At 45.3% G+C, this 22,794-nt stretch overlaps 1 protein-coding gene across 1 annotated transcript in view; it reads right to left on the bottom strand.

Annotated features, from left to right (window-relative positions):
• Positions 1 to 22,128, bottom strand: part of LOC123996827 (calcium/calmodulin-dependent protein kinase type IV-like) — a 38,633-nt gene extending 16,505 nt beyond the window's left edge. Inside the window, exons 1-5 of the mRNA XM_046300575.1 lie at positions 21,242 to 22,128; positions 16,111 to 16,189; positions 15,971 to 16,033; positions 15,594 to 15,676; positions 14,713 to 14,785 (exon numbers count right to left, since the gene is read on the bottom strand). Coding sequence (XP_046156531.1) covers positions 14,713 to 14,785; positions 15,594 to 15,676; positions 15,971 to 16,033; positions 16,111 to 16,189; positions 21,242 to 21,348 — 405 coding nt within the window. The 5' untranslated portion in view covers positions 21,349 to 22,128. The remainder of the gene's footprint in view (positions 1 to 14,712; positions 14,786 to 15,593; positions 15,677 to 15,970; positions 16,034 to 16,110; positions 16,190 to 21,241) is intronic.
• Positions 22,129 to 22,794: the final 666 nt, after the last annotated feature.

Below are 22,794 nucleotides of genomic sequence, written 5' to 3'. Positions count from 1 at the left end.
ATGTGTATGTGACCAATAACATCTGCTAACCATGTGTATGTGACCAATAACATCTGCTAACCATGTGTATGTGACCAATAACATCTGCTAACCATGTGTATGTGACCAATAACATCTGCTAACCATATTATGTGTATGTGACCAATAACATCTGCTAACCATGTGTATGTGACCAATAACATCTGCTAACCATGTGTATGTGACCAATAACATCTGCTAACCATATTATGTGTATGTGACCAATAACATTTGATTTGTTTCCATTGGACCTTTAATATTTTTGTTGGATTATTAACAGGGTTGAGTAGGTTACTTTCTAAATGTAATCTGTTACTAGTTATCTGTCCAAAATTATAATCAGTAATGTAATTTTTGGATTACCTAAACTCAGTAACATAATCTGATTACATTCAGTTCATTTTTGATTACTTTCCCCCTTAAAAGGCATTAGACTTATTAGCAGCAGTTGCAAAGGGCACATTTTTCACTGGTTGTCCAATGGTTTAAAGAACAGTGATTGATAGGCAGCTTAAACTTCTTGAATTCAACCATTGTTGGGTTGAAATACACATTTAGATTTGTGAACCACCATCTACAACAACCACAATCCGTAAGGCGCAAATAGCTAAATGAGAGAGCAGCAGTGTTATTCACATCAATGCGCGATGTAGATATCAATAATAAGTGTCATCCGTATCACTGTAGACTACACCCCTGCTGTAACGTACTTCCTCCTCTTCGACTGCCCACCCCAACTCACGCCCTGACCATACTAAAACAAAGTGTCATGTTTGTCATTTATTGTCATGTCTTGTCCCTGTGCTCCCCATGCTATTCGTTTCCCTCTGCTGGTCTTGTTTGGTTCTATCCTTCTCTCTCCCCCTCCCTCTCTCACTCTCTCGCTCTCTCTTCTCTCTGTCGTTCCGTTCCTGCTCCCAGCTGTTCCTATTCCCCTAATCATCATTTAGTCTTCCCACACCTGTTCCCGATCCTTTCCCCTGATTAGACTCCCTATTTATTCCTTTGTGATCCGTTCCTGTTCCGTCGGTTCCTTGTATTGTATTCACCATGCTGTGATTGCGTTTCGCCCTGTCCTGTCGTGATTTTTTGCCGTGATTGTGTATCACCCTGTCCTGTCGTGTTTTGTGCCTTCATCAGACGCTGCGTGTGAGCAGGTGTCTCAGTCGACTACGGCCTGCGCCTAAGCGACCTGCAGTCTGTGGCCGCTTCTCCAGTTGTTTTCCCTCTACAAATCTAGAGGATGTCAGTTATTCCGTTTTGAACATTATTAAACTCTGTTTCTGTTAAGTTTTTGGGTCCTCTTTTACCTGCATGACAGAAGGAACCGACCAAGGAATGGACCAGCGATTCAGACGCTCGTTACACTGCCGTCGAGTTCCAAGGAGCCATGCTCGGCAGACACGAGCAGGAATTGTCTGCTGCTCGCCATGCCGTGGAGAACCTGGCCGCTCAGGTTTCCGACCTCTCTGGACAGTTCCAGAGTCTACGTCTCGTGCCACCTGTTACTCCCTGGCCTGCCGAGCCTCCAGAACCCAGGGTTAATAACCCACCTTGCTACTCCGGGCAGCCCACTGAGTGCCGCTCCTTTCTCACGCAGTGTGAGATTGTGTTCTCTCTCCAACCCCACACATACTCTAGAGAGAGAGCTCGGGTTGCTTACGTCATTTCACTCCTTACTGGCCGGGCTCGAGAATGGGGCACAGCTATCTGGGAGGCAAGGGCTGATTGCTCTAACAGATTCCAGAACTTTAAAGAGGAGATGATTCGGGTTTTTGACCGTTCAGTTTTTGGTGAGGAGGCTTCTAGGGCCCTGGCTTCCTTATGCCAAGGTGAACGGTCCATAACGGATTATTCCATTGAGTTTCGCACTCTTGCTGCCTCTAGTGAGTGGAACGAGCCGGCGCTGCTCGCTCGTTTTCTGGAGGGACTCCACGCAGCGGTTAAGGATGAGATTCTCTCCCGGGAGGTTCCTTCAGATGTGGACTCTTTGATTGCTCTCGCCATCCGCATAGAACGACGGGTAGATCTTCGTCACCGGGCTCGTGGAAGAGAGCTCGCATCAACGGTGTTTCCCTGCTCCGCATCGCAACCATCTCCCTCCTCTGGCTTTGAGACTGAGCCCATGCAGCTGGGAGGGATTCGCATCTCGAATAAGGAGAGGGAACAGAGGATCACCAACCGCCTGTGCCTCTATTGCGGAGTTGCTGGACATTTTGTTATTTCATGTCCAGTAAGAGGCCAGAGCCCATCAGTAAGCGGAGGGCTACTGGTGAGCGCTACTACTCAGGTCCCTTCATCTAGATCTTGTACTACTATGTCGGTCCATCTACGCTGGACCGGTTCGGGTGCTACATGCAGTGCTTTGATTGACTCTGGGGCTGAGGGTTGTTTCATGGACGAAGCATGGGCTCGGAAACATAACATTCCTTTCAGACCGTTAGACAGGCCTACGCCCATGTTTGCCTTAGATGGTAGTCATCTTCCCAGTATCAAATTTGAGACACTACCTTTAACTCTCACAGTATCTGGTAACCACAGTGAGACTATGTCTTTTTGATTTTCCGTTCACCGTTTACACCTGTTGTTTTGGGTCACCCCTGGCTTGTATGTCATAATCCTTCTATTAATTGGTCTAGTAATTCTATCCTATCCTGGAACGTTTCTTGTCATGTGAAGTGTTTAATGTCTGCCATCCCTCCCATTTCTTCTGTCCCTACTTCTCAGGAGGAACCTGGCGATTTGACAGGAGTGCCGGAGGAATATCATGATCTGCGCACGGTCTTCAGTCGGTCCCGAGCCAACTCCCTTCCTCCTCACCGGTCGTATGATTGTAGTATTGATCTCCTTCCGGGGACCACTCCTCCTCGAGGTAGACTATACTCTCTGTCGGCTCCCGAACGTAAGGCTCTCGAGGATTATTTGTCTGTGTCTCTTGACGCCGGTACCATAGTGCCTTCTTCCTCTCCGGCCGGGGCGGGGTTCTTTTTGTTAAGAAGAAGGACGGTACTCTGCGCCCCTGCGTGGATTGTGTCGTCTGGTTATCGAGGGCTGAATGACATAACGGTTAAGAATCGTTATCCGCTTCCCCTTATGTCATCAGCCTTCGAGATTCTGCAGGGAGCCAGGTGCTTTACTAAGTTGGACCTTCGTAACGCTTACCATCTCGTGCGCATCAGAGAGGGGGACGAGTGGAAAACGGCGTTTAATACTCCGTTAGGGCATTTTGAGTACCGGGTTCTGCCGTTCGGTCTCGCCAATGCGCCAGCTGTTTTTCAGGCATTAGTTAATGATGTTCTGAGAGACATGCTGAACATTTTTGTTTTTGTCTATCTTGACGATATCCTGATTTTTTCTCCGTCACTCGAGATTCATGTTCAGCACGTTCGACGTGTTCTACAGCGCCTTTTAGAGAATTGTCTCTACGTAAAGGCTGAGAAGTGCTCTTTTCATGTCTCCTCCGTTACTTTTCTCGGTTCCGTTATTTCCGCTGAAGGCATTCAGATGGATTCCGCTAAGGTCCAAGCTGTCAGTGATTGGCCCGTTCCAAGGTCACGTGTCGAGTTGCAGCGCTTTTAGGTTTCGCTAATTTCTATCGGCGTTTCATTCGTAATTTCGGTCAAGTTGCTGCCCCTCTCACAGCTCTTACTTCTGTCAAGACGTGTTTTAAGTGGTCCGGTTCCGCCCAGGGAGCTTTTGATCTTCTAAAAGAACGTTTTACGTCCGCTCCTATCCTCGTTACTCCTGACGTCACTAGACAATTCATTGTCGAGGTTGACGCTTCAGAGGTAGGCGTGGGAGCCATTCTATCCCAGCGCTTCCAGTCTGACGATAAGGTTCATCCTTGCGCTTATTTTTCTCATCGCCTGTCGCCATCTGAGCGCAACTATGATGTGGGTAACCGTGAACTGCTCGCCATCCGCTTAGCCCTAGGCGAATGGCGACAGTGGTTGGAGGGGGCGACCGTTCCTTTTGTCGTTTGGACAGACCATAAGAACCTTGAGTACATCCGTTCTGCCAAACGACTTAATGCCCGTCAAGCTCGTTGGGCGTTGTTTTTCGCTCGTTTGAGTTTGTGATTTCTTACCGTCCGGGTAGCAAGAACACCAAGCCTGATGCCTTATCCCGTCTGTTTAGTTCTTCTGTGGCTTCTACTGATCCCGAGGGGATTCTTCCTTATGGGCGTGTTGTCGGGTTAACAGTCTGGGGAATTGAAAGACAGGTTAAGCAAGCACTCACGCACACTGCGTCGCCGCGCGCTTGTCCTAGTAACCTCCTTTTCGTTCCTGTTTCCACTCGTCTGGCTGTTCTTCAGTGGGCTCACTCTGCCAAGTTAGCGGGTCATCCCGGTGTTCGAGGCACTCTTGCGTCTATTCGCCAGCGCTTTTGGTGGCCGACTCAGGAGCGTGACACGCGCCGTTTCGTGGCTGCCTGTTCGGACTGCGCGCAGACTAAGTCGGGTAACTCTCCTCCTGCCGGTCGTCTCAGACCGCTCCCCATTCCTTCTCGACCATGGTCTCACATTGCCTTAGACTTCATTACCGGTCTGCCTTTGTCTGCGGGGAAGACTGTGATTCTGACGGTTGTCGATAGGTTCTCTAAGGCGGCACATTTCATTCCCCTCGCTAAACTTCCTTCCGCTAAGGAGACGGCACAAATCATTATTGAGAATGTATTCAGAATTCATGGCCTCCCGTTAGACGCCGTTTCAGACAGAGGTCCGCAATTCACGTCACAGTTTTGGAGGGAGTTCTGTCGTTTGATTGGTGCGTCCGTCAGTCTCTCTTCCGGGTTTCATCCCCAGTCTAACGGTCAAGCAGAGAGGGCCAATCAGACGATTGGTCGCATACTACGCAGCCTTTCTTTCAGAAACCCTGCGTCTTGGGCAGAACAGCTCCCCTGGGCAGAATACGCTCACAAGTCGCTTCCTTCGTCTGCTACCGGGTTATCTCCGTTTCAGAGTAGTCTGGGTTACCAGCCTCCTCTGTTCTCATCCCAGCTTGCCGAGTCCAGCGTTCCCTCCGCTCAAGCGTTTGTCCAACGTTGTGAGCGCACCTGGAGGAGGGTGAGGTCTGCACTTTGCCGTTACAGGGCACAGACGGTGAGAGCCGCCAATAAACGCAGGATTAAGAGTCCAAGGTATTGTTGCGGCCAGAGAGTGTGGCTTTCCACTCGCAACCTTCCTCTTACGACAGCTTCTCGTAAGTTGACTCCAGCGGTTCATTGGTCCGTTCCGTGTCTCCCAGGTCGTCAATCCTGTCGCTGTGCGACTGCTTCTTCCGCGACATCTTCGTCGCGTCCATCCTGTCTTCCATGTCTCCTGTGTTAAGCCCTTTCTTCGCACCCCCGTTCGTCTTCCCTCCCCCTCCCGTCCTTGTCGAGAGCGCACCTATTTACAAGGTACATAAAATTATGGACATGCGTTCTCGGGGACGGGGTCACCAATACCTAGTGGATTGGGAGGGTTACGGTCCTGAGGAGAGGAGTTGGGTTCCGTCTCGGGACGTGCTGGACCGTTCGCTCATCGATGATTTCCTCCGTTGCCGCCAGGATTCCTCCTCGAGTGCGCCAGGAGGCGCTCGGTGAGTGGGGGTACTGTCATGTTTGTCATTTATTGTCATGTCTTGTCCCTGTGCTCCCCATGCTATTCGTTTCCCTCTGCTGGTCTTGTTTGGTTCTATCCTTCTCTCTCCCCCTCCCTCTCTCACTCTCTCGCTCTCTCTTCTCTCTGTCGTTCCGTTCCTGCTCCCAGCTGTTCCTATTCCCTAATCATCATTTAGTCTTCCCACACCTGTTCCCGATCCTTTCCCCTGATTAGACTCCCTATTTATTCCTTTGTGATCCGTTCCTGTTCCGTCGGTTCCTTGTATTGTATTCACCATGCTGTGATTGCGTTTCGCCCTGTCCTGTCGTGTTTTTTGCCGTGATTGTGTATCACCCTGTCCTGTCGTGTTTTGTGCCTTCATCAGACGCTGCGTGTGAGCAGGTGTCTCAGTCGACTACGGCCTGCGCCTACCCGAAGCGACCTGCAGTCTGTGGCCGCTTCTCCAGTTGTTTTCCCCTCTACAAATCTAGAGGATGTCAGTTATTCCGTTTTGAACATTATTAAACTCTGTTTCTGTTAAGTCGCTTTTGGGTCCTCTTTTACCTGCATGACACAAAGAATAAAAATAACAGAACTATGGTCAGAACGTGACAACTGCTGTCATCCTTACCTCCAAGCATTTATTCAAGTTGGATAATCTTTGGATGCCGACAGCAGTCGTACCATTGGAAGACACAGCTTGGACTGTAGCGTAAAAAAAAACTATTTAGCAAACTTCTTTTCTGAATTTGAAGTAATCTAGTTTTTCAAAAGTATCTGTAATCCGATTACAATATTTTTGCTGGTAACATAACGGATTACAGTTACCATTTTACTTTGTTAATCCCTTACATGTAATCCGTTACTCCCCAACCCTGATTATTATTCATTCATTTATTGACTTGAATTATTTTCCATTGGATTACACATTTCGTTGGACTTGCACTTCAGGTAGGACTAAGGTTGTCCGTTATTTAGATGTAGCTCTCTGCAGTGCTTGACCCTGACAGGTCTCTTCATTTGTTGATGATTGAATTAGACTTTAGTTCCTTATGTTGAACCCCCATAACAGAGGCAGACCTCTGTCACACTTGTGTGTAAAGAGAAGATGGACAGCAAAGTACTCCTTATGTCATTTTTGAGGTATCTGTACTTTACTATTTATATTATTGACAACTTTTACTTCTACTTTACTACATTCCTTAAGAAAATGTCCTTTTTACTCCACACATTTTCCCTGACACCCAAAAGTACTTGTAAAATGTTGAATGCTTAGCAGGACAGGAAAATATTCCATTCACTCACTTATAAAGAGAGTATCCCTGGTCATCCCTACTGCCTCTGATCTGGCGGACTCACTAAACACACACGCTTCGTTTGTAAATTATGTCTGATTGTTGGAGCGCGCCCCTGGCTATCTGTGAATTTAAAAAAAACAATACAATTGTGTCGTCTGGTTTGCTTCATATAAGGAATTTGAAATGGTTTATACTTTTACTTTTGATACTTAACTATAATTGAGCAATTACATGTACTTTTAAAACCAAATACTTTCAGACTTTTACTCAAGTAGTATTTTACTGGGTGACTTTCATTTTCTATTAAGGTATCTTTATTCTTACTCAAGTATGACAATTGGGTACTTTTTCCACCGCTGGTCTCAACATGATTGTAATAAGGTCTGGACCTCTCTACTAACCTATGCCACTGGGCCTCATCAGCCACACACAGAGGCCCTGGGAGGAGACATATAATGACCTAGTCAAAATATAGCCCTGTTTCCACCGTGAGTCCCGGGGCGGCTAACAACACCCACGCGGCGCCATGCTCTCGTCATTATTGCACACTTCCCTTCCCGGCTGTGAACGCCCAGACTCATTCCGGCAAATTAACCAGCGAAGTCTCCGAGAAAGCCTGTGGTTAAGCCCCAAGTTTGCCATCAGCTACTGTAGCTAGAATGGGCAGTAAGTGCCCAGCCTGACTACTATTAGTTCTAATGGAAAACTCTTCACTCCCCTGTCAGGCTGGCTATTGATGGGCCTCCACGCAGAACCTTTTGAACCCAGCTCCCCTGAGATGTTCTGGCTCTCTGTCTGCCTGGGAGAAAGGTTGTAAATTACAATCTGTGCTGCTGTGCACTAGCCGGGCTGGGATGGCTGGGGAGGGCCCAAAGTGTACGAATGAGTCATGGCGGTGTCGATGGTTTATTAAATTTGTGTACCGGGGCTTTTGAAAGATGTCGTTTTTTAATGAGATGACAAAAAAAAACAGAGTGGGAGCAGGCTGCTTAGATACAGAATGCACAGAAAGATGGGGGGTTCTCTATGGTGATTAGTTTCACACAGACTTGAGGATAAATTATGTAGAGAAATTTGTTGGCTCATTTTGAAAGGTGTGAGGGGAAAATGCTGTGGTTAGTCAGGGCTGGTTCTACTCCCCCACCGCACGGGCAAAACCTTTTAGATGCCCCCCGTCTTGACGTAGGAGAGAAAAACGGACGTTCTAAAGCCAATTTCGTGCAATTCTACCCATTTTTACATGACTTATGCCATGATTTCTGAGTGAGAGTGACAGAATCAATGGGGGGCCCCCTGGAGGTCAGGGCCCCTGGGCACACGCACTGAGTGACTGGCGGTATTACTACAAGTTTAGATAGCTGGCTCGTCTATTTTCCAATCTAAAAATTGTTAGCTGACATGGCTAATTGAATGACTATCAATGACTGACATAAGAGAAAAATAGCTGATGCACAAACAAAATTCGAACTTGCACCTTCTACTTGTATTCTACTATTCTAACTCTCAACAGTAAGTTGAGACCCCAACTTAGTTCTCACTTATGTCACTTATACCTGCATGGTTTCATAGAGTATTGATTAAATTGGCCTATTTCATTGGCCTATTACTGAAAAACGTATGAAATGAAAATTGATTTATAGCCGGTAATTAAAAAGTGCTGGGCCTCTATCTCTGCTTGCGATCATTAAAAATGCCCCTGCATAGGTGTTTACGACTCAAAACCTATTAACGGTGCTCCATGACCCCACAGAATGCCCTATGCACGGAGGCTATATGCCAAATAAAGAAATCATGTAATTACACAATAAGAAGCAATAAACTGTATTGATTCTGTGCAGCTACACCGTAAGATTGTTTCGTGGCAGGTATGATGTATACATGCGGTAGCATACACACTCAGCAATCATAAATGTCAACATCCTGAAAGTTAAAAGTAGCCCTTATCTCTGTCATGCACACACACACACTCATAAACACCTGATGCACCGACGCCCACTCCCCCCAGATTCAAAGCCCGGAGCGAGCACACATGGATAAGATGTATCCCACCACACAGCCACCAGTGTTAAGCATGCTTTAGAAATAGAGGTGCGAACGTTAAAACTTCAACGGAATTGGGATTGTTAATGTTAAGAAAAAATCCCTTACCCAAAAACAGTGTTATTCACAGAGAGTTGTTCTTCAACCTCAGGAGGCTGAAGAAATTTGGCTTGTCACCAAAAACACTCACAAACTTCTACAGATGCACAATCTAGAGCATCCTGTCGGGCTGTATCACCGCCTGGTACGGCAACTGCTCCGCCCACAACCGTAAGGCTCTCCAGAGGGTAGTGAGGTCTGCACAACGCATCACCGGGGGCAAACTCCCTGCCCTCCAGGACACCTACACCACCCGATGTCACAGGAAGAGCATAAAGATCATCAAGGACAACAACCACCCGAGCCACTGCCTGTTCACCCCGCTATCATCCAGAAGGCGAGGTCAGTACAGGTGCATCAAAGCTGGGACCGAGAGACTGAAAAACAGCTTCTATCTCAAGGCCATCAGACTGTTAAACAGCCACCACTAACATTGAGTGGCTGCTGCCAACACACTGACTCAACTCCAGCCACTTTAATAATGGGAATTGATGGGAAATGATGTCAAATATATCACTAGCCACTTTAAACAATACTACCTAATATAATGTTTACATACCCTACATTATTCATCTAATATGTATACGTATATACTGTACTCTATATCATCTACTGCATCTTTATGTAATACATGTATCACTAGCCACTTTAACTATGCCACTTTGTTTACATACTCATCTCATATGTATATACTGTACTCAATACCATCTACTGTATCTTGCCTATGCCGCTCTGTACCATCACTCATTCATATATCTTTATGTACATATTCTTTATCCCCTTACACTTGTGTGTCTATAAGGTAGTAGTTTTTGGAATTGTTAGCTAGGTTACTTGTTGGTTATTACTGCATTGTCGGAACTAGAAGCACAAGCATTTCGCTACACTCGCATTAACATCTGCTAACCATGTGTATGTGACAAATAACATTTGATTTGATTTGATTTAGGAGGTACTTCACGTGTGAGATAAGTCAGATGTGTGAAGAAAAATCTATTCACGATGAGAAAAAAAATGTGTAGAAGCCTTTGAACTTGGTACTACAATGTTCTATCTGCAATCCAATCACACAATGCTGGGTTGTCAATCAAAATGCTGGGTTGTCAATCAAATATTTTTGATGTACTTTTTGAGTCATGAAAGCGGAAGACATCGCAAAGCAGTTCTGAGATCTGAGACTTGCAAAATACTCTCTCTCAAAACCATACATTTGCAGACATTGGGGGCTTAGTCCAAAGCCAGCATGGGGGATAAAAGTAAACAACTGTTTTTAATAGTAATTTCACAGGCTTTTTCACCTCACCTGCAAATGATTTGTAAACCATGTTTGACTTTTTCACTCTCTGTATTTCAGTTCTTATATTTTGTGCAAATAATGTTCTCTTTCAATGTGCCCTCTTCTGTTGCTGTCTCAGTGTCTTGTTTGTTACTGTCTCCTATGTCTATCCTTCTGTTATGGCCTGTTCTGTTCTTCTGGTGTCTCTTCATATCATATTCTTCTGTTGCTGTCTCAGTGTCTTGTTTGTTACTGTCTCCTATGTTTATCCTCTTCTGTTATGGCCTGTTCTGTTCTTCTGGTGTCTCTCCATCATATCATATTCTTTTATTGCTGTCTATGTGTCTTGTCTGGTTTCACTCTCCATCATTTCCTCTTCTTTTGCTGTTTCTGTGTCGTGTCTAGTGTGCCGCTCGTTTTTCAATCCAAAACGGTCAAGGGGATACTGGGGTAGCTGAACTTGTTTTGGGCCTGTGTCTGGGTCACCTAAATCATCCTTTTCCCTACCATTTGCCCCTGGCTACTGCTGTTGTAAGTGTTCCACTGGACTGCTGTTCTCATCTGTCCTCCTTTGCTCATCTGAAAGCTAGCAAGGTAGGGGTGCAACGTGTCATTAGTTAGTTTTAAAGGGTGACTACACGTCTTGATTTGGCCTCGTTTCAGATTTGGTTCATTAACAAAGGCTAGCGGCCATGGCTGAAATTAAACGCGAGCTGGTTTCGGGGTTGTGATTTGATGCGGGTGTGTGTGTTCGCAGGTGGGAGGAGTTAGCCAAACTTTTTCACCAATTAGCTTCAGCTGGCTGGTGTGCGACCTGACTTTGACTTTGGATAGCCCATCTCTGGGGCTAGTTAGGGACCGTCAATAAATTACACAATGTAAATTGGACAATATTTTCATGTTGCACACCTCTCAGTTTTGTCATTAAATGCTTTTAATATTTGTATATGAATTTCTACAATTTATAGTTGGTTTCAGGTTTTTCAGTTACCGTATACTGACACGACCAGGGCAAGTAATCTGTAAGGAAAAAATGTGAAGTGTCTACGTAACAGTGCAACACAACTCCAAACAAGATAGATAAGAAGAAGCTACATAGCCCCTAGAATATATGAATATAAAGAGACATGAGCACACAAAAAATGTACCTGTACAATGGAATAAGTTATCCGACCTCTATTTCATTTGGTCACTTCTACCAGGTCATTTGAGATGTTGAGATATCCTCAAAGGTTATGTAATCTTAAGGGCCTATGTATTTTTCACTGTTTTGTTCACCTTCAGTCGAACCACAAAGCTGGCCATCTTTCCCCCGTCTCTTCATGGCTGCTGCCCTTCCCTTCTAAGTTCAAGTTAGATTATTCGTCACATACACATGATATACATGGAGTGCACAGTGCAATGAAATGCATACTTGCAGGGTCACCTTTCGACAATGCAACAACAGAAAAAGTCATTAGCTAAGTGAATGAAAAGAGTAATAAAAATAAAAGCTCAATGAAATAATTTCACGAAGTGAATAAATGGCTGTTTAAAAAAAAAATAGTTACATAGCCTATATGGAAATAACAGACATGAGCTATGCATGTTTACCTGTAGAATGGAATACGGCCTGTATGATTATTTTACTTTGTCAGTTCTACCACTTTAAACAGGGTTAAATATAATGTTGTCGTAAAGTTCCGCTTCAGGCCACACTATCAGAAGTCCCAAAACATTATCTTTGGTCTGAGCTCGACACGCTAGCTACAGACACGAAACCCATCAAATACACTTGCTGGAAATAAACACTTTGTCTTAATATCATGGCTTGTATCGACATTCTCCAGTATCGACTGGGAATAATGATGAGTCAGAAAGTTACAGAGGCATAAATAGCATAACCCCCCCCCCCTTCCATGTTATTGTAATGATGAGAGGTTAGCATGTCTTGGGGGTATGATATTTGTGCATCTGTAACTTTCTCACTTATCATTATTCACCTGTTGCATACCGTTTTGTTTGTTTGAACAATAGCAGGAGAAAAAGACCACCAAATTAAGTTTCATCAACTGCCAAAGGACCAGGCTAAACGACCCTCATGATTTCAGACTATACGCCACGATAATGATGGAAAGCTGTGGGCTCCGGTTACTTGATACATCTATGTGTTCGAAGCACTTCAACACCGGTAAGTCGCTAGCTAACACTTGTTTGTATCTAACTAGCTATGTGTATTGTCTGTGTAAACCTGGAAATTCCACAAAGTAGGTGGAAATATCGCCATAGGCTACTTTGGGCCATTTGGTAGGGCTATCTCCCCAGCTGGTCTACAGCAAGTTGAAAGCACATACAGTGGCTTTGGAAAGTTATTCAGACCCCTTGACCTTTTCACATTTTGTTAGGTCACTGTATAGGCAAGCAAACAGGATTAAACTTTTCCAAGTATCTAGACCGTTCAAAGGGCAGGCGAAGACGGGAAGTAGTTACGCGACATATCTAACACTAGCGAATTAGATCGAGATGAACTTCTCTCGCTAGCCAGTCAGCTAACCGGCGAAAACGCTAAGGGTTAACAAACAGTGACTTAAGTATAATGTGGCAGCTTTACTGTCAGTGTTAGCAGGTCGGGTAACAAATTGGAGTGGCAGAATAAATATCATGCAAATCGTTTGTTGTTGTGACTGCCAAGTGTGTTAATAACGACACGTGAAGCTGCTGAAAACGTTTCTTGAAACGACAAAAAAGCGTCACTAGTTATTTTGGGATGACACCAAAGTTAGGCTAATTACATGGGAGTAACGGGAGTACCCTACTCCGGGGCGTGGCCACATTAAGCCACGCCTCGCTGTGTGTATCTACAAGGCGAGCTCTGTTGTCGAGTAGAAAGAACGTCATTGCCCCCTAGTGGTCATATGCAATAGGATGCAGTAGGACCATATTTTGCATTGCGAATTCATATGGAACGATAAGAAAAATGCATACAATTCTAAACGGGGTAAACCGATAGATCAATTGCTGTTTACAATTTTTTGAATTCTCCACTTGTCACATCCTTATTTAGAAAACAATAGCAGTGGCCATATGGGCATCACAGCAGCGGCTTGATCACACAGGCACGCACTCGCTAGCACTGTTACATAACAGGCAGCCCACATTCCTGCTGCCTGCTGCCTCTCTTGGTCAGAAGATTAAGAGGCTGTTAAAAAGAATTGCTATGGCTCTCTGAGAGGATTATTTCACACTTTCAGCTCACCAAAAACACATTCGCACGGATACACACACACACACACACACACACACACACACACACACACACACACACACACACACACACACACACACACACACACACACACACACACACACACACACACACACACACACACACACACACACACACACACACACACACACACACAGTCACTCAAACACAAGTACGTTCACACACACACATCCGTCATTCCTCTAGCTGAGACCAATGCCACATCTGACCCACATCTACCACGTGTGTGTGTGTGTGTGTGTGTGTGTGTGTGTGTGTGTGTGTGTGTGTGTGTGTGTGTGTGTGTGTGTGTGTGTGTGTGTGTGTGTGTGTGTGTGTGTGTGTGTGTGTGTGTGTGTGTGTGTGTGTGTGTGTCCAGCCAAGCCTTTAGCTGCTTGTATTCTGGGATTACAATACATTTTGTATTTCTAAATAAAGGCTCTCACACTAATCTTCTGGTTAACATTCATTGGTGCCATTGCCAAGTCTTAAACCCCAAAACAATGTTTAGTGGCATTTTTCCACTGACAAAATAATCATGCTCTATTTTTGGGAGATATCATTCTGCCTGCAACAGAGCGCAGTGACTGACTGCACATACTAGCTCACTGGAAATATGAAATAGGAAGTATATTGAACTTTATGCTAAAATGCATGCGATTAGACTTTAGAAGTGTGTGCAGTGACTGGACACAGATAAGACCAAACCTGAAACAAATGGAATATTAAGCCTAAAAGTACATGCATTTCCCTATGCAAAGTACGGATAAGAGACCTGTCTCAACTGAACAAGCCTCATCAAAATGACAACACTGAAAAGTCTCTCAGCTCCATGTTGACCTGTTTTCTATTGAAGCTACTGCAGATCAAATCAAATTGCATTTGTCACGTGCGCCGAATACAACAACCTCACAGTGAAATGCTTACTTTTACAAGCCCTTATTAACCAACAATGCAGTTTTAAGAAAAATAAGTGTTAAGATGATTGCTACCATAGTGAAAGACACAACATATTGCAGCAACAGCGTCTCTACTCTGCATAGAGGGGGGTGCTGTGCATCTCAGAATTCTTATCAAATTCCAAAGCATTTGGTGAAATAAGGCACATTTCTACTCAATAGCCCATCAGTGTCCATTCAATCACATATCTTACCGCCACTGCCTCCAGAATCTGCTTGATGACATGGGCAGCATCTCTCTCACTGTAGTAGCCTCTCTCCACAATCCTAAAAGGGCAGAAAGAGCCTAACGGTCAAACACTGTTCAAACGTTACACAGAGTTCAAATACCCCACTTTGGAAGAGAGCGGGCCCTCAACTCTGTAGTGAGGGAAAATAATAGGGCCGGGACGATACCAGTACCGCGATACTCGTTAGTATCGTGGCAAGGAAACAAAACACGAAGCGCGTTGAATGTATTTAGGAAAACAGCCCAAATGTTGGGAACAAACATCATTATGTTGTCATCCAGAGTCACATGTATTTATTTTCCAAGCTACAGCACACAGTGTTTTACAAACACTAGGTTTTTAAAGGACCAAATAGTGTGCTTTGTGTTTTCATTTTTGCCATGGAAGAAATATTGCGATACTGGTATTGTCACAGACCCGATAATAGGTACTTGTTACTGTCAAACATTCATAAGCCTATAAGATGATAGGAGGATAACGAGTTTAACAGACAATTTAATTTGGCTATTATACAAAAACAATTAAAAAATAGAGATGATTGATTATTCATGATGAGTTTTACAGATGGGTGGGGTATTTGCTCAAACCACAGTGTTCTAATCGGTTTCCTGGCAACAGTGCTGGTGAGGGCCATTACAAACATAATTTTATATTCCTTTTATGCTCTACATCTCAATAACGCCTGTGTCATAAATTGCTGCTAATGACAAAGCAGGCAAATGGAACAGGGGGACTGGGTGAGGCCACTGACTCCACCTCTGGCCTCGCCGAAGTGAAACCAATTTCAGCAGGGATATAGGGTTGAGACTGGGATCGTAAGGGTGGTATATTTTGGGCTTAAGCACCTGTCAAAGAGTTCCCCTCCAGTCACCAGCTCCAAGATGAGGGCGATGTCTGTCTCTGTCTCAAAGATTTCCTTCAGGCGGATCTGAGGTCCAAAAGCCACAGGTAGAAGGGAAGACAAGATTGAGAACTCGTCAAAAATGTTGACAAAAGACATAATAAAAAAACATTCATGTTACTAAGATCCCCATTAATGTTCCTTTAATTCACATTCTTAAACATTATTATTTTATTTTTTAACAATACAACATATCAAAAACATTGGAGTTGCTAGTATCCTACAAGTCACCACTATTGTTCATGTCCATCATGGCCTGAGAAAAGATAACATTTTAACGTTTATAAGCGGCGTATTGGATCAAATAAAGTGACCGCTTACAATATTCGGGTGGGAAAGTCGCAGCAGGACACCAATTTCAGTCCGCACTATTTTTTTGTCGATCTGAAATGGGAAGAACGAGAATGAGAGCCCCCATTACGATCCTGTCAGTGTAACTATAAAATGGCCGATGGACTCACAGTCTTCTTGAGGACCTTTGCAGCATAGGGCTTCTGTGTCTTCTTCTCCTCCGTGCGAAACACCACTGACGTGGCCCCCCTAGGAAGAAGGTCAATCGGTCAACGTCGACGGCTACGATTTATATGGTTTCTATGGGGCAATGATTCAGCATTGTACCTCAAGTTCTACTCATGATCTGCTTATGAATCATAAGTAAGTACAATGTCATTTGCTCATCAAACGTAACACTCAAAAGCTGACATCCACCTCAAGCACTACAATAACAACTCCACGGTGAACCATACGATGCAGCATCCATCTACATGCTTATTGCTAACACTGATAAATCAAACAGTTGTGGAGGAAAACATGCAGGAAAAGAAAGCATTTCAAAGCCATGGCACGATTTACATGAGAGGGCAGAGGGTAGCACTAAGTACGAGCTGAAACCGCGAGTAATCTGTTACTATGTGACTGGGCTGTCTCGTGTTGTCTGTTGCTTTTAAATCGACTTGGGAATCTAGAGATAATGCCCTGGCCCAGCGTGTGTCTTTATTAGTTCGAACTAGGGAAAGCAGTAGCAGCAGAAGACACAGCAGCAGCTGAGCTGTGGGTTGCCTAGGACAACTGGAGCACCACATGTATATTGCTTCACTTGAACAGTCTATATGACCTCACACATACAGATGGTTATGTGTTCTGGTGCTCTATCTATATGATATACGTTCATCAGTAGAGTCCCACTGTTTCATATCTGTATTTTGGTATATCTCAACATTGAAAAGTGTAAAAAAAAAAATATCAATGTGTGTTCAAATTCAGTTGAGCCGTTGAAGAAATAGAGGCCTTTGTAGCAATAGTATTTTCTCGGGATTTACTAATCCGCTTCGATACCAGTATACCATACGCTACTCTCTCCTCTTCCATCCTATCATCTCTTCCCTCTGCTCAAACCTTCTCCAACCTATCTCCTGATTCTGCCTCCTCAACCCTCCTCTCCTCCCTTTCTGCATCCTTTGACTCTCTATGTCCCCTATCTTCCAGGCCGGCTCGGTCCTCCCCTCCCGCTCCGTGGCTTGACGACTCAATGCGAGCTCACAGAACAGGGCTCCGGAAGGCCGAGCGGAAATGGAGGAAAACTCGCCTCCCTGCGGACCTGGCATCCTTTCACTCCCTCCTCTCTACATTTTCCTCCTCTGTCTCTGCTGCTAAAGCCACTTTCTACCACTCTAAATTCCAAGCATCTGCCTCTAACCCTAGGAAGCTCTTTGCCACATTCTCCTCCCTCCTGAATCCTCCTCCCCCTCCCCCCTCCTCCCCTCTCTGCAGATGACTTCGTCAACCATTTTGAAAAGAAGATCGACGACATCCGATCCTCGTTTGCTAAGTCAAACAACACCGCTGGTTGTGCTCACACTGCCCTACCCTGTGCTCTGACCTCTTTCTCCCCTCTCTCTCCAGATGAAATCTCGCGTCTTGTGACGGCCGGCCGCCCAACAACCTGCCCGCTCGACCCTATCCCCTCCTCTCTTCTCCAGACCATTTCCGGAGACCTTCTCCCTTACCTCACCTCGCTCATCAACTTATCCCTGACCGCTGGCTACGTCCCTTCCGTCTTCAAGAGAGCGAGAGTTGCACCCCTTCTGAAAAAACCTACACTCGATCCCTCCGATGTCAACAACTACAGACCAGTATCCCTTCTTTCTTTTCTCTCCAAAACTCTTGAACGTGCCGTCCTTGGTCAGCTCTCCCGCTATCTCTCTCAGAATGACCTTCTTGATCCAAATCAGTCAGGTTTCAAGACTAGTCATTCAACTGAGACTGCTCTTCTCTGTATCACGGAGGCGCTCCGCACCGCTAAAGCTAACTCTCTCTCCTCTGCTCTCATCCTTCTAGACCTATCGGCTGCCTTCGATACTGTGAACCATCAGATCCTCCTCTCCACCCTCTCCGAGTTGGGCATCTCCGGCGCGGCCCACGCTTGGATTGCGTCCTACCTGACAGGTCGCTCCTACCAGGTGGCGTGGCGAGAATCTGTCTCCTCACCACGCGCTCTCACCACTGGTGTCCCCCAGGGCTCTGTTCTAGGCCCTCTCCTATTCTCGCTATACACCAAGTCACTTGGCTCTGTCATAACCTCACATGGTCTCTCCTATCATTGCTATGCAGACGACACACAATTAATCTTCTCCTTTCCCCCTTCTGATGACCAGGTGGCGAATCGCATCTCTGCATGTCTGGCAGACATATCAGTGTGGATGACGGATCACCACCTCAAGCTGAACTTCGGCAAGACGGAGCTGCTCTTCCTCCCGGGGAAGGACTGCCCGTTCCATGATCTCGCCATCACGGTTGACAACTCCATTGTGTCCTCCTCCCAGAGCGCTAAGAACCTTGGCGTGATCCTGGACAACAAACTGTCGTTCTCAACTAACATCAAGGCGGTGGCCCGTTCCTGTAGGTTCATGCTCTACAACATCCGCAGAGTACGACCCTGCCTCACACAGGAAGCGGCGCAGGTCCTAATCCAGGCACTTGTCATCTCCCGTCTGGATTACTGCAACTCGCTGTTGGCTGGGCTCCCTGCCTGTGCCATTAAACCCCTACAACTCATCCAGAACGCCGCAGCCCGTCTAGTGTTCAACCTTCCCAAGTTCTCTCACGTCACCCCGCTCCTCCGCTCTCTCCACTGGCTTCCAGTTGAAGCTCGCATCCGCTACAAGACCATGGTGCTTGCCTACGGAGCTGTGAGGGGAACGGCACCTCAGTACCTCCAGGCTCTGATCAGGCCCTACACCCAAATAAGGGCACTGCGTTCATCCACCTCTGGCCTGCTCGCCTCCCTACCACTGAGGAAGTACAGTTCCCGCTCAGCTCAGTCAAAACTGTTCGCTGCTCTGGCTCCCCAATGGTGGAACAAACTCCCTCATGACGCCAGGACAGCGGAGTCAATCACCACCTTCCGGAGACACCTGAAACCCCACCTCTTTAAGGAATACCTAGGATAGGATAAAGTAATCCTTCTCACCCCCTCCCCCCTTAAAATATTTAGATGCACTATTGTAAAGTGGTTGTTCCACTGGATGTCATAAGGTGAATGCACCAATTTGTAAGTCGCTCTGGATAAGAGCGTCTGCTAAATGACTTAAATGTAAATGTAAATGTACCATCATCAAGTGAGCTATCAATATGTACATGTGTACAATCATTACTATTCAATACCGCCAGCATAACTGGTATTTTGGTCAATTAGAATCGGATGTGGATTGTGTAAAACTGTACTAGGTCGTTATTAAGAGGGCGGTCAGGATAAAACCACACAGTGGAATAAGGAGGGAGTACTGGCAGCAGCCAGCAGCTATCTAATCTGGGACTTCCCCTCAGTAGTATCCCTATGGGGGCACTCGGCATTTGCCCTGCTTAGGAAATGATTCCGTTTCTCCAGCAGTCCTGCTACTGCTAATACAATCCAGGCATAATCATCCCCCAGCCCTCTCGACACCACTCTCATAGCTGTAGGGTCTCCTTGGTAACCAGGACAACTCTCCTTGAAAAGTAGACCCCTAACAACTGTGCACACCCTTACATGGGGAGGCTGGGGGAAGCTGAGAGTAAGCTGTGTATGTTTACGTGCATGAAGCAAGTACCAGTGGCTGAACTGGCCTACTGTTTACGATCGATCTGCCGACTGCAGATGGATCCTCAAATGTCGATCACAGATGATTCATTCAGTAATCGTCCGTATCGGAGTCAATATGCGCTGTTGGTGTTCAATTGTTACTGCTAATTCTAGCAAACGGTGGCCCTACTTTAAGTAATAACCATATCATTTGATTTGGATCTGGTGTTATGGGTTTGAGTCCTGTAAAGGGACGTGCGGACAGCTTTCTGAACACTTGGTATACAGTTTGTTATACCGCTGACAGTGAGATCTCTCTCTTGCTGTCTCGCACGGAACTCCCGAAGGGACAAAATGGGTGCCTGGCCATTATACATGCAGTTGCGGGTGAGGAGAAGAGAACTGTTACATACATTTAAGTGTGGCGTGAAATAAGGTTTCATATAAAGGCACAGGCGCATTGGTGCTGCATATGGAAATATGACACCTGATTCACATTATATGGCCAACCCTAACTGCACTGTGCCGTTTCAGATATTCTCTCACACTGTCCCAGCAACTACGGCGGATGTGTAACCAGGCCAGCCCAGTACAGCTCTGCTTGGCATAGATTATTTTTCCCCCTTTAGTGTGAATTAGCAATTACAGTGAGCCTGTGTTTTGAGTCAGAACCATGGACATGGTGGGATTATCGTTGTTTACGCCTGCTGACGAATGGCTTCATCAAAGGCATGAATACCCAGAAGGGCTCCAATTGCCACTCCATCTGTCAGTCAGACCCCCAAACTTCCACAGACCACTGACACCCACTCCAAGTGACAAATATTGACATGTTGACATTGTCAATCTGGATGTGATGTAAGAGTGTACTTAAGCCAGACTCGTGTGGATGGAGGGGAGGGGAGGGGTCAGAGGTAGTGGGAGATTCCATATAGAGCCTCTGAAAAATGGTCCGTAACACCTGTTTCCTCCATACTTGCACTAATCCCTTCCCGTTTCACTGTTGTCCAGTGCTAAGCCACGTGTTGCTCCCATTACAATGAGAGGTCATATCCATAGCAAACACAGTGGGCTGTTTTACCCCTCTGACAGAGTGAAGATCATGTTTTGACACATGTTAATTGTGTCTTGGCATCAATGTTAGTAGGCTACTTATGAGGTGAGATGATGGGAGAGAAATTGTCACTTGTTAACAGGAGGAGCTGTCCATGGTGCTGAACTATGCATATGCAATTGATACCTCGTTCTGAACTGGTCTAAAATATGTGTTCTGTCTGTCCTGTCAGAGAATCAAACCTAATCCATGTGTAATACACAGTAGATAAATAGTGAAATTGTAAACATGGTAATTCAAAATGTACACTCTAGCTATAGCCATAACCTAATGAAACCTTGGATGAAATTCCACTGATATGTTTTTCTGCAGTACATGAACCAGAAGCAAGCCCTTTTGATAGTCATGAAGGTCATGATGCTGGTGGTATTTACTGCATGCATTGGAGTCAATAATGGCACAGACTACAGTACTCTACCTTCCCAGTTCTGGACCCATGGTGTAAAATTCATCCATGGAGACATCTCGGCGCGAGCCATCGACCCAGTATTCCACCGGGGTGGCACCGGAGCGTGAGGTTGGCATGTTGATGTTGGCCAATCACACAACACACAGGATTCCTGAGGAGCTCAAAGCCCAAACTCACACTTTTAAGATTAAAACGTAATTCTCCGTTTAAATAGAAGGAAGAGAAGGCATTAGTCCCGTGTTGTTGAGTTGTAGTTGGTTAACTACTCTCACCGTTATATTAAATCAAAGATCAAAGATAATCCGGATGTTTACGTTTCCAGTAAAGCTGCGAAATATATAGTTAGCTCCGATATCAAAATCCTGCAGGCTTCGCTTTACATCTCACCCTTAGTCACTATGCTATATACCACATTACAGCCATTATTATTCTATTATTGCAATATATCGACACAATTTCATTCGCGCATTCATAGCTATCCTTTACTCGAAGTTTACTGTGCCATATCCAAATGTGTCGCAGCTTCCATCAGGCCTCCCTGTGTGAGTGCCCGAATCCATACACCTAGTAGCCTAGGCTTTGATCTTCTGCAGCACAATCCCACCCACGACAGCTCACTAATTAAAACATCACTATATCATGCTACGACCCAACCTCAATTGTCCATGATACCAGTAGCGTCTGAGGTTCGTGATAAAGAATATTCCATGGTCCGAGGTAGAAAGCTTTATGGTACTAATTAAATCATGATCCGTCAATATGTTTATGTAGTTGCTGTCTTACAATTTGGCAAAATATAGATTTCGTCTCGCGGCTGACGCAGGCTGTACTATTGGTCTTTATGATCTGCTCGCTATACAATATTTGGTATTTCTTTCATCCTCGGTTTGGGTTGGGTAGGTGGTGGCGGTTAGGCTGGTGTTTTCGGTGGGGGGGGGGTCTGTAATCTCAGCTCCACGCCCTCCACAGATTTCTTCCAATCAGTTGCATTTTCACCACAATCACAATCTGCGCTGCAATTGGAAGTCAAAACAGTCAATCAAAACCATGTTATTACGCGTGTATCCCACCTCACCTGTAAAAGCCCTGGTCCACATATGGCATTGTATGGGGTATATGCAACCTTACATTTCAACAAGCAGACCATGCTGAAAATACTCGACTGATTTTGGATGTCAACAACGCTGGCAATGTCTTTTAATTAACTGATGTGTGGAGGGAACCCCATATCTAATATTTGGCTTCATTATCTTTACTAGAAAGGGGTGAAATGATAGAATAATAGTCTGAATGTTTCATGTGATAATCATGTTCTGCTGTGTACTGTATGCATGCTGAGTTCAGCGGCATCAACTCGGTGGTTATTATAGGTCGTTATTAATATGGTGTAGAGCGTTTGATTTGACTGCTGGGGGGAAAGGATAACTCCAGCTCCGCTAAAACCATTTGACAACTACTTGCTGTTTTCGAGGGGAATTGCTGAATGCATTTTATAACTATTTGGTTTAAATATCATCACCTGTTTAAGTGCATAGTCAGAAAGACACATTAACGAGTATTCC

Source organism: Oncorhynchus gorbuscha, linkage group LG15 (genome assembly GCF_021184085.1).
Source record: "Oncorhynchus gorbuscha isolate QuinsamMale2020 ecotype Even-year linkage group LG15, OgorEven_v1.0, whole genome shotgun sequence".
In the NCBI taxonomy this organism is placed as follows: Eukaryota; Metazoa; Chordata; class Actinopteri; order Salmoniformes; family Salmonidae; genus Oncorhynchus; species Oncorhynchus gorbuscha.
This window is presented reverse-complemented; position numbering and strand designations above follow the sequence as displayed.